Raw genomic sequence first — 11,741 nt, 5'->3', positions numbered from 1 at the left:
AGTTGACAGAATTCCAGGTGTTTGCTCACAAATATCCAAAAAGTCTCCCTTGAAGGTGTTTACTCAGGGCTTGTTAATTAGGGGAATAATGATGATTTCAGAGCCAACCTCCAATCCCCTCACAAAGGTGTTGATATTCCACCATGGAAAAGAAGATCCATTTTGCCCCAGTGCATGCTCATCATTTCACCCACTGAGATACTCCTTTTGTTTCAGGGCTGATGTTATGAAACAATAACCTACAAAACCAATAATTCCCTTGAAGCTAATCTCTGTTGTGGCTTCACAGTCAATGACTTTGATGCCTTGGGTAGTTCAAGTAAGGATCTGCCTTGATTGACAAGACCCTTTCTATAAATTTGAGCAATTAAACAACCCAGTAGCAGCTGCTGGGGAGATCTACCAAGCACAAAGCTGACAAAGATTGCTGTGCAGTTCTCTTGCTGCTCTGACTGACGTCCTGAAGCATCATCTGCAATTTAAAACTGCAAAAGGAATTCTGACTCCAACACGTTAGGTGAGTGTGGGTCTGTGTCTGCTCCCTGTCATAGCTCTGGCTCATGAATAAAGCAGCAGGGTTTGCTAAAGTGGCAAAGAATAAATGTTTGATTTGTTCTGAAATTTGCCTCTTATATGTGCTTTTAAAAATCAAGAATTTTAGCATTTTTTTTACCCCATTGAAGCTTATATAGAAACATACTCTCATTTATTCACAGGACCCTAGTGTGTGCATGGTAACGTGTATGAAACAAACATCATGTGCTGATCTAAAGCTCTGATTTAGCAAATTTAAAGCATTTCCTTTAACAGGAGCTCAGAGACTCAAGCAACAGCCAGGCAAAAGGCAGGCCAAGCTCATTTCATTTTTGTCTATCCAGCTGAGGACACAGGCCAGTGCACACCAGTCTGCACCCTGTGCAGTAGCTGACTTTCTCAAAATTAAATGTCAAGTCTGGGGTTTCTAGGTGGGTGTTTTTGAATGCAGTGCAAGTATGTGAAGTATAAAATATACCTTAGAACCATTTTACAGCTCTTTTTTTTTGACAGAGAAAGTTTTCCAGAGAAGCTAGTTGCTTTACTGAGACAGAAGGTCAACAGGTATCAGAGGTTCTTGGTGGCTGTTGGGCTGCTCAGGTGTGAGGAGTTCTGTGATTCTGTGAGTTCACACCTCCTCTGGTCACCTTGGCCATGTCCCCCAACCTCTGATCACCAGCTTGGCAGCCTGAGTTGGGTCTGAGCTGGCTGTAGGGCAGCATCTGCTGAAGGGACAATCAGCAGTTCTGGCTGCAGCCCTGGGATAGGAACAGCATGAGTCCAGTGCTCAGGGTGCAGGTAATGGCAACTCCAGTGACACTTTTGGGAGATGCTAAGGTTGTAGCACAAATTCATGGGTGCTTGGCTCCTAATTACACAGGCATTGGCCTTGTGCAAGCTCAGGGCAAGCTAAAAGAGCTGGTAGAAAGGCATATCCTGCAAAGCAACTCTGAACATGGAGATTTCAGTGGGGCTGAGGCACTGGTTGGTGGCTTTATCTCTTCCAGGCTGGGAATGCAGTGGTCTGCAGGGAATGTCTGCATGCTGCTCCTGTCTGTGACAGATCTTTTTACTAAGATTTTCCACTTCTGGGAGTAGGTAACTCCTCATTCCTCCATCTGCCTGTCTTCAGGCTGAGTGGGGATAGGGAACAGTGTGTCTGGAAGGAGCAAGGGCTCTCCCAGCTCCAGCTGAGCCTGTCCCCTTGCACTTCTTGCCTCCTGGACTGTGGTGGCTCTCCCAGCCCTCCACTTCTCTCCCTTCTGCCTCAGCATGAAGCTCCACTGTGTGATCCTGGGCACTCTGCTCCTGCTGCTGGCTGGCTGTGGTGGCACACTGAAGTCCTCTGCCATCGACCTGCGGACCTTCATCGGCTGTGCTGTGCGAGAGTTCACCTTTGTGGCCAAGAAACCAGGCTGCTGGGGGCTGCGCGTGACCACCGACGCCTGCTGGGGACGCTGCGAGACCTGGGAGGTGAGGCTGCACCTGGGCCTGAGAGTGCTGCTGGGCACTGACACCCCTGGGTGCTGCCAACATACCCATCCAACACTAAACAGCTTGTAGGTACCTACTAAACAGACCAGGGCTGTGTCCTGCTCCATGACCCCTCACTAATGCTGACAGCAGCGTTGGCTGTTCGTTGTTCCCTTCCTCCTTCCCCTGCCCCAAAGAGGGATGGACATCCTGGGATGATATTAATGAAGCACTTATGTAATACTCTTGCTACACAATCTGAAAGCCTCTTACAGCTTGAACACTTAAGGACAGGAGGACTTTATTACTTTACTTGAAAAAAATTCCTTTGAGATTAAGATGGAGCTCCCAATTGATGGGTAATATATTTTGTTCCAAAAAGCTAATCCCAAAGACAATGTCTGTTTCTAATTTGGTCCTGTTTTAAGTCTCAGCCCTGTATAAATATGAAGTACTTAAGTTTTAGAGGTGTACAGGGGGAGAAAGGAAGAACATAAGTACATCTACACACATGTCAGAGAACAAGTTTCTGACTCTTTTTGCCTTTCTGCCACTGGAAGGCTCAAGGGGCCAATCCCAATTTAGTTTATTCAGGGAAGCCTCAAATGATTCAGGGGGATTTTGTCCACATGGAGGGAAGGACTCTGTATAACTGACCAGAGGAGGAATCAGGGTCTGTGTGCCAGCTGTGCCAGCTCTACATCTACACACATGTCAGAGAACAAGTTTCTGACTCTTTTTGCCTTTCTGCCACTGGAAGGCTCAAGGGGCCAATCCCAATTTAGTTTATTCAGGGAAGCCTCAAATGATTCAGGGGGATTTTGTCCACATGGAGGGAAGGACTCTGTATAACTGACCAGAGGAGGAATCAGGGTCTGTGTGCCAGCTGTGCCAGCTCTATGCTTGGGGTATAACTGACCAGAGGAGGAATCAGGGCCTGTGTGCCAGCTGTGCCAGCTGGCCTCACTGCTTGGTGGGAGGAGGAGAAAGGCCACCAGTGCCCAGATTCCCGTGAGACAAGGTTCCTTTGGGTGACCTGTCAACACCTGGTTCCCCCTACTCCCAAGCTCCCTGAGCAGCACAGACCTTGCTGACTCTACTACTGTATTGCAATACCACTGGGGAGTAGTTCAGCTTGATGCATCTGGCTGCAGGCTCAATAGCTTCTAGAATGTGTTTGAATGGGGGGTGTTGATAAAAGGGAGGGTGTCTGGAATATCTTACTGAAATGTTGCATCTGTTTTGTGCCATGCCACCATTCTTGGTTCCCAAGAGGGGTTCTTTACACAGCACAGAGGGAAAGAAAGAACTTGTCTCCTGGCTGTGTTACCTTACACTGTTTCCCATCTGTGCAAGGTAGAAAATGACAATGGACTCCCATTCCTGTGTGCACTGCCCCTTCTTGGACTTTTTGGAAAATGGAGAAAAACTCACTTTTCAGCAAAAGCAATGCCAATATGATACCACGTGGCAGTGTGGGTTTCAAGGCCTTCAGGCTCCCATAGTCTCCTGATGGCTGAGTTGTTTTCCTCAGGAGGAATTGCAGACTTCTATGCTGGTAGCTGTGCCAAGAGCTTTCCCCACAGTGTACATCCATTGGGCTTTTTAGGATGTGCAGTATGGCTGTGAAGACTGGTCTGGGTGAGAATAAAAAGAGCCCTTGGCACCTGGATGCAGCCCTGCCCTCAGGCAGCCTGTGCACAAGGAAGGGTTTCCAGCAGAATGTGTTTAATGGAAAATCAATACTTTTGGAAGAAAGCAGCTGCTTTTGGCAGCATTTGGTTGAAACACTCATATTCTGCTGAAAATCAGTTTTTTGGAGTCTTTGTCTTCCCTCAAGCAACTTTAATTGGCGCTTTATGCTTTAAACAAACTGCAACACGCACATACACCCGCTCCCCTCCATGGCAGGGCTCCAAGAGGCAAGTGTTGAAGGATGTAGCCTAGAAATTATTTCCATGGCCCCTTCCACCTGATCCAGTAGCTCCTCTATTTAAACTGAATTCCCTTGAGGAAACTGGGACTCCAGACTTTTGTCTTGCTTCTTGCCTGAGGCTACCATTTCTTCCCGACAGAGACCAATCCTGGAGCCACCTTACATTGAGTCTTACCATCGTATTTGCACCTACAATGAGACCAAGATGGTGACAGTGAAGCTGCCCAAGTGTGCCCCTGGTGTGGATCCCTTCTACACCTACCCCATGGCCATTCGCTGCGACTGCGACATCTGCTCCACTGCCACGACCGAATGTGAGACTTACTGAGCTCTCTTCCCAGGTCAGGCTAGGAGGGGCCAAATTCTTCCCTGGCTTCATACCCCTGGAACCTCCAGTATTCCAGAGGGTGTAAATCAGTCCAGAACTTGATCTCACCCTGTAGTGCTCCTAATCATTGACTTTTCTAGGCAGATGAGATTTAATCTCCTCTCCTCATGCTGTTTAAAGCATTATTGCTGTAGAAACGTAGCACAGCCTTACAATAGCAAATCCTGTGGTCAAAAGTAATGATGCAGTTTTCCTTCCTAACAGGCTTTTCATACTGTGTGACCTTTCTCTGTGCACAAAGTGCACATGGACTAAACAGTCACTGGGGGGTGGAAACAGCCTACAAAGGCATTGCCTCTTCTGTAACAGCCTCTTTATTCATCTGGGGTTTAGCTTCTTTCCAGTAACATAAATGCAGTTACCAGCATTTCCACCACCTCACCCCCTATCACCATTAGCTATTCTTACCCCAAGGTCAATCAGGAATAACAGTCAAAGAAATAGGTCTTAAGGCCAATGAATTGAAAATGAGTATCCAAATCAGCATCTTGAAATGAGGATGAATCTGTACTCAGCCCCGACTCAGCCAAGTACTTAAGCTAATGATTAAGTGTGGACTTTTACAGTTAAGCATGGATTTCAATGCTTTGCTTAATTGGAGCTATTTTGCAGGAAAAAAAAAAATCTTGCCTCACGAGGGACATTTCCTTGAAAAAAAAAAGAGAGAAACACATTAAGTGTGTAGAACCATCTGCTTTTGTCCAGGGATTGGAGGGGAAATGGCTTCATGTAGAGTCAGAGAGACTCTGTAGAGCCCAAGGAGTCTCTCCTGACAATTTCCAGAGTTAGAGGGACCTAGCCAAAATGCAGCGATTATGGTTTGGTTTCAGCTAGTCCCTGGCTGAGCTGGTGGGAAAGAGGGGGCTATGAAGGGTATTCCCACAGTTCCCCACACTGCTAAGCTCCATGGAGACCTGCTCCTCTGAGGCTGAACACAGTGCTGGGGGACAGCCAGATGTGCTTGCAGGAAAGCTGCGGAGCATCCAGTAATGGTTGGTGAGACAAGTTCAGGACAGGAAAGAGAACAGACGTGCCAAAGGACAGTTCACACCTCCTCAGACCTGCTGTTTACAAACTAGGAGACACCTGGGAGCTGCTGCAACAGCCTCCTGTGACCACAGCCATGTGAGTGCCTTTGTCCTCTGGTTCCCACCTGCAGGAGGACAGACCCACATTCATCTCTCATTTCTCCCCTGAGCAAAATGGGAAATTATGTGAAAGCAGGAAGATTTGCCAAGTGGGAGAGGCTCACAGGAGCTTACAAAACAAAGACACCTTCTCAGATAGCCATTAGGAGGGAACTGCTGCTGCATGGAATATCTGCACCTGCCTTCCCCCCATTCAGTGCCTTGTCTTCTGGATGCAGTTGCCTTCATTTCCAGGGATGCAGGCTTGAAACTTCCCCAGGTGTCCTGTCCTCACTGAGGCAGATTTAATTTAGCCTGTAACTTATTAGTTGATGTCATTTTTTATTTTTTTTTGTCAGTGGAACTGTAAAAGCTGATGCCATTTTTTGTGTCAGTGGAACTGTAAAAGCTGCACTGTGACTGAGTAGGAAGGAGGAGATTTTACCACTCTGTCTTCTGTAATTCTGAATAGAGACTGCTGTGTCCAACAGCAGCAGTAGCAGTTTTTTTGCTGATGGATAGTTCAACTGCCCTTTCAAAATTCCTCGTGTTTTGTTTCAAATCACATCTCACAATCCCTCTGATCTTGTTAACTAGCATCACAGTTATTATGGAAAACCTGCAAATTATTTTGTGTCCTTAATAAAGCTCAAAATTGTAGTTTGAAAGCAATTTAAAGCAATGTGTCCTTCCTTAATTACACATAGAGATTTGCCATATAGAATATGTTTAAGTTCCTACAAACTCTTTGCCAGAGCTGTGAACACCTGCAAAACATCTCCTTGATGTGAAGTCATTTCCTTCGCCGAATTTCTCTGATGGAGTCTGGTTGTGCTATAGTCTCAGGATTAGAGGTAGGATTAGAAAGTGGCAAACTTCCTTCCCTTGCAGCTAGCAGGAAATAAGGGCTGTACCCAGACATGGCGAGCCACTAGAAACCTCAGCAAGTCATCAGAAGAAAACACTGCAGGGTGTGAAAAGAGTTTTGACTGATTCAGCCAGACTGGGGAGCAGAAAAGGAAGGTGAGAGGATGTATTGGCTTAAATGAAGTCAGTAAAAGACAGTGTTGAGATGATCTTTTGAGGAGAGCAAAAGTGTCTGGAGATGCTGCGGATTCTTCCTGAGCATCAAAAGTCCTGCCAACACTGAACTTTGGTACCTGGTTCAGTGTTGGGGTAATGGTTGGACTCAATGATTCTATGACTTAAAAGACATGTAGATTTGGCACTTGGGGACATGGCTTAGTGGTGGGCTTGGCAGGGTTAATGGTTGGACTCAATGATCTTAAAGGTCTTTTCCAACTGAAATGATCCTATGATTCTATGATTTGACTGATGCACATCCCTCTTCATCCATCTCTGCTGAGTTCCCACAAGTAGGCACACAACACTAACTTTCAGGGAGCCAACATAAATCCTGCTGCTGGGGCTTTTTTTTTCCCCCAGAAGTTATTACACTACTAAGTCTTCATTCTGTTAAATTCCCACAAGTTTTGATACTTAGAATTATTTAATGGTTTGGGTTGGAAGGGACCTGTTCATCTTGTATGATTTGACTGATGCACATCCCTCTTCATCCATCTCTGCTGAGTTCCCACAAGTAGGCACACAACACTAACTTTCAGGGAGCCAACATAAATCCTGCTGCTGGGGCTTTTTTTTTCCCCCAGAAGTTATTACACTACTAAGTCTTCATTCTGTTAAATTCCCACAAGTTTTGATACTTAGAATTATTTAATGGTTTGGGTTGGAAGGGACCTTTAGAGTTCATCTTGTCCAAAACCCTCACCACGAGCAGGGTCATCTTCAACTAGGCCAACATTGTTCAAAGTCCCTTGAATGTTTGCAGGGATGGGGCATCCACTCTGGGCAACCTGTGCCAGTGCCTCACCATCTTCATGGTAAAAATATTCTTTCATATATCTTGTGTAAATCGACCCTCTTTTAATTTAAAACCATCCCCCTCAGGCCCCACTTTTGACCAGGCCTTTCAGCTTTCACATCCTTTATGCTGCAGCTGGTATGGTATGTCCTGGCCAGAATTTGCAGGCAGTCAACATAGCCCACATATTTCAGAGCATGAGAAGCCTCTTCCCAAGGCCATTTCATCACCTTGGGAGCATTTTAATGCTCTTTAAAGCTACAGATTTAAATATCATCATCCCACTTGTCCAAAGCAATTAAACAGCTCTTCTCTCTTTGGTGCATATTTGCAAGGAGTGTTTGCCACAAAGACTGTCACATCTCAGATATTCTTTCTCTCATGAAAAGTAGCAGATTTCTTTATGCCTCAGTTTCCTTCTGAACACTGGAAATTATAATACACATGATTTTTTCTCCTTCACTGTGTGTTTTAAAATATACAGGCTGTAAAGTCCCTTGGGATCAGTCATATCTGAACCCTGCACAGCACTCAGTGTCTCAAGTTTATTGCTGCTTGTTTAACTTGAACAGCAATAGTCACTGCTCTGCAGTGATTTGATTTGTCACAGTACTGGTGACACTGGTAAAGAATAGCTGGGTAACAAAGCAACTATCTTTTTTTTTTTTAAATTTAATTTTCTTTTAAAAAACAAGACCCACATCTCTGCACTGAATCTCTGGAAGGCTGGAACCAGTCATTCCTTGATTCCAGTCCAGCAGGGCTGTCTTTCCTCATGTAGCTTCTTCATCCCTGTAAGCATTTCATTTTCCCTCCTGCTGGACCGTAGGTTACACAGCTCACCATTAGTAAGGGTTTGTTATCTATGTGTTAGGTTTCTCTGGGAGTAACAAACTCCCCTCAAAACTCTAACACTTTTCCAGATGCTTCACTGAGAGAGCTCCTGCTAGGCTGTTGCACATTGTCTTCTCTCGAAAATGCTTCAGACATTCACTTCTGGTGCTGTGATGACACAGTGGAGGCCACAGACAGTAATGCCAAGAAAGCCTTATTAAAATAAAAGAGAAATTGTAACTGAAAGAGTAACTAACCAACCACTTTAATATTGGTGGAACATGGAGAACTGCCTCCAGGTCAGTCACTGTGGGATAGCCTGGAATCAGAGAGAGATGAAGGCTGAATGCAGCAGGGAGCAGTTCCCACACCTTCACCTTCCTATGCTTCCAGGCTGCAGAGGATTTGGTTAAGCAACAGTTTCCCAAGAGGGACATACCTGAGATGAGCAAACCTCTGTGGTGTCACCTGCTGTTTGACTTTCTTCAGGGAGCAGTGGGAGGTGCAGGTGGGTCCAGAACCATCCAAAAGCAGTTCTATGTGTTAATACATATTCTTCCTACCAGAAACATCCTGCAAGGTGTATGTGATTAGCCTCTGGGAAAATAAACACAGCAGCACACCTTCTCCAAAGGACGCTGTCAAAATACTTCATAATACCTTTATTTTGTTAAAATAAACTATGTACAATAGATGATATTAATGTGCATTACAATATACAGTAATTACATGTTTAAAAGAGGATAAACAAAAGAGTACAGAATTATGTGCTGTAAATAGGAAACTAATACTGTTTACATGATTTTTAAACTATGCAGAATGTAATTGCTGGAAAACTGAATTTCCTTGGTTTGAAATTGCTTTGACAGGAATTCTGAAGGTTTGGTTAATCTTTGAAGAAAAGACACCACTCAAAAGTCAGACACACTGTCTTAGTGCTCATCCTTTGGTTTCACCAGCTTCATATTCCAGCAATATTGCACACAGCAACTTTTAAGAAAGGAAAATTCAGTTGCTCACATCAAGTAAATGACTCTTTCTCAACTGGCTAAGAACTGACTGATGATGCATTAGGTCCTGATTTGTGCTGAGGTCATTACATCTGCTTCACAAACTCCATTGGAATAACTCGTTGAACTGTTAGTTTTAAGTGCTGCTTAAGGAATACTTTTAAGTATTGCTATCAAGTAAGCACAAGAAAAAGGCAAAGACATTTCCTTGCCTTTGTGTTCTCAGGGGAGCAGAGAACCTCTTTGCAGTGAAATGCTTGTATTTGACAAGTGCATCAACATCATAACAGGTTAAACTGGATTCAGTTATCCTTGCACTCCATCTCCCTGCTCCTCTCTGCAGCCTTCTTTGAAGCCCTCCCAGTCTCAAGGTGCTGCTGAGCCTCAGGTGTCTCAGTGTGACTCCACAGAGGCACCTCCAAGCCCTTTTGCCAAGCTCATGCCCTTCTTACTGGGGCAGCAGGGTCACCATACTGTGCTTTGCTCTGTAGAATTTCCCCCCTGGGCTCACCACCTTAGATCTCTTCTGCTCATGAGTGAAGAAGACTTTGCCAATCAATGTCTTTCCTGTATTTTTCATGTAGCTTTATGTTATTGCTTATTATTGAGTTAATATTTACAGGTTTGGAGTTTGGGCTCATTTACTCCATACTGACAAGGCAGTTCAGTGCCTGCCAGGTCTGTAATGCAGTTAGATAGAGCAGCTGCCTGTTTTGGGGAAAAGTATTGGGAGAGACAATATGACAGTCATACTATGGATATGGCTTACACCCAAACTACTTTGACAGACATCAGACAAAATTTTCTACATGTTATTAATACAAACAGCTGTTGTGTTGGAAGATCTGGAAACTGTAGATGGTAACAACTCTTTACTCTGCATTCATTAACCTCTGATCAAAATCAAAATTCGCTAGAGTGGATGTCAGAGAGAGCTCAGACTGATCTTTGGCAAAACCAAATTGAATCTGGCACCCTGAATGGGATGAGATGAAATTAAGTGACAGAAACAAGTGCAGTATCAAACTCGGTAAAGATAACAATTTGTCTTGAATATTATACTGTTAATGTAACCATTTTCATCTTCAGCCTCAGTGGTGGTTGAAATGAGGAGTTTCAAGTCCAGCCTCCAAAAATCAGATCAGTAAAGTCTCCAGATGCCCTAATTCCTTTCAGGAGTCCACAACCAGCAGCCGAAAGGTATAAAAGATTCTTGGACCTGGCTCAGTGTATCTATGTGCTCAAAGCTTGGTTAGCCAAAATAAAAGGTCAAAAAAGGAGGAAATGTAAAGATTCTCAAACATTTTCCACATTAGTCATGTGTGGATCCCATTGAAATTTTCCATTGCCTTCATGAGAATTGAAATGAAGCCAACATACAGCACCTTTGGAAATCCCACCCTAGCATTACAGTTAGAAGAGCCAAACACTGCATTATGGTCTGCACAATCTGGAAGGGAATGGGGATCATGCTCAAAGGTTTGTTTTTTTTGTTATCATATTTTCAAAGTTAAAGAGATTTTTCACCATGAACAGCAATTCATACAATTTTTTGCTTATTTCTCTGTGACATAGGAGTTTGTGAACTCATTTTCCTCTTACAATGAGATTCTGCCTCTTTTTGCTGTTCTGGTGGGGTTCCTGGAACTGCTCAGGAAAACAGATTCTTGTCCCATATTTCTAAAAGCATTAACTGAAACAAAGAAAAGACAATCTGAAGCTTTTTGTCCATCCTAGTTATGGGTATCCCCTTCACTCTTAAAATGAAATAAAAGTTTTAGGATCACATACTAATTGTGACTCTGGGCCTTGATTTTGCAGCTCCATCCCAAAGCAGAAGTGTAGATGGCATTCTATTGCTTTCATGACTTCTAATTGGTGTTTATGTCCTGACTTTTTGATGCAAAAATATTTCTATTCCTGTTTTGTTTTGATAGGTGAAGACAGCTGAGATCACAAGCCACCACTGAAATCAGTGGGAGGCTTTTTCCTGCTTTCAGATGGTCTTTATTCATGAAGAGGAAAATAAACATTTGTAGGGGAAATTTGTCTTCATTTCTACATAGAGCTCAAATGTGTCTAAAAGTTATCTGACGTAGGTCTCTCCATGCTCACCTCCTGTCACAGCAGATGCTCCTCCAGTCCTATGGAGTTGTGAATCAAGAAAATGTTCTGTTATTTCCAGATTTGCTTTTTTTGATGTAGGATAAAGCACTTTACAAATCCTCCTCAGGGAAAAGGAAAATGCATAGAGAAAGGCATGTGCAGCCAGATTCCTGCATGTTACCTGTTTGTTGAACAAATGGTCCCTGGGCCAACATGAGCATTTGTTGATTGTTTTGCTGGAGAAGACAAATGTGCAAATGTGCTTTTAAACACTCCTGGCTTGATACAGATTGATGTCACTGCAAATTATTTTCATTCCAGATGAAGTTTCAGTAATATCAAGAAATATTTGCTGTGCCACTTGGGAAAAAAGGTACAGAAAAGGTCATGGGCTGTAAGCAAGATATAAAAGCAGATGGGCATCCTTAATATCTGAATTAGAGGGAGAAAT

At 43.9% G+C, this 11,741-nt stretch overlaps 1 protein-coding gene across 1 annotated transcript; it reads left to right on the top strand.

The window, feature by feature from the left end:
• The first annotated feature begins 1,806 nt into the window (after positions 1-1,806).
• Positions 1,807-4,271, top strand: GPHB5 (glycoprotein hormone beta 5). Its single transcript, XM_009078523.1, has 2 exons — positions 1,807-2,007; positions 4,083-4,271. The coding sequence occupies exons 1-2, from the start codon at positions 1,807-1,809 to the stop codon at positions 4,269-4,271; spliced, it is 390 nt and encodes a 129-aa protein (XP_009076771.1).
• The last annotated feature ends 7,470 nt before the right edge of the window (positions 4,272-11,741 follow it).

The sequence above is a fragment of the Acanthisitta chloris genome, unplaced genomic scaffold, assembly GCF_000695815.1.
Source record: "Acanthisitta chloris isolate BGI_N310 unplaced genomic scaffold, ASM69581v1 scaffold7757, whole genome shotgun sequence".
NCBI lineage: Eukaryota > Metazoa > Chordata > Aves > Passeriformes > Acanthisittidae > Acanthisitta > Acanthisitta chloris.
This window is presented reverse-complemented; position numbering and strand designations above follow the sequence as displayed.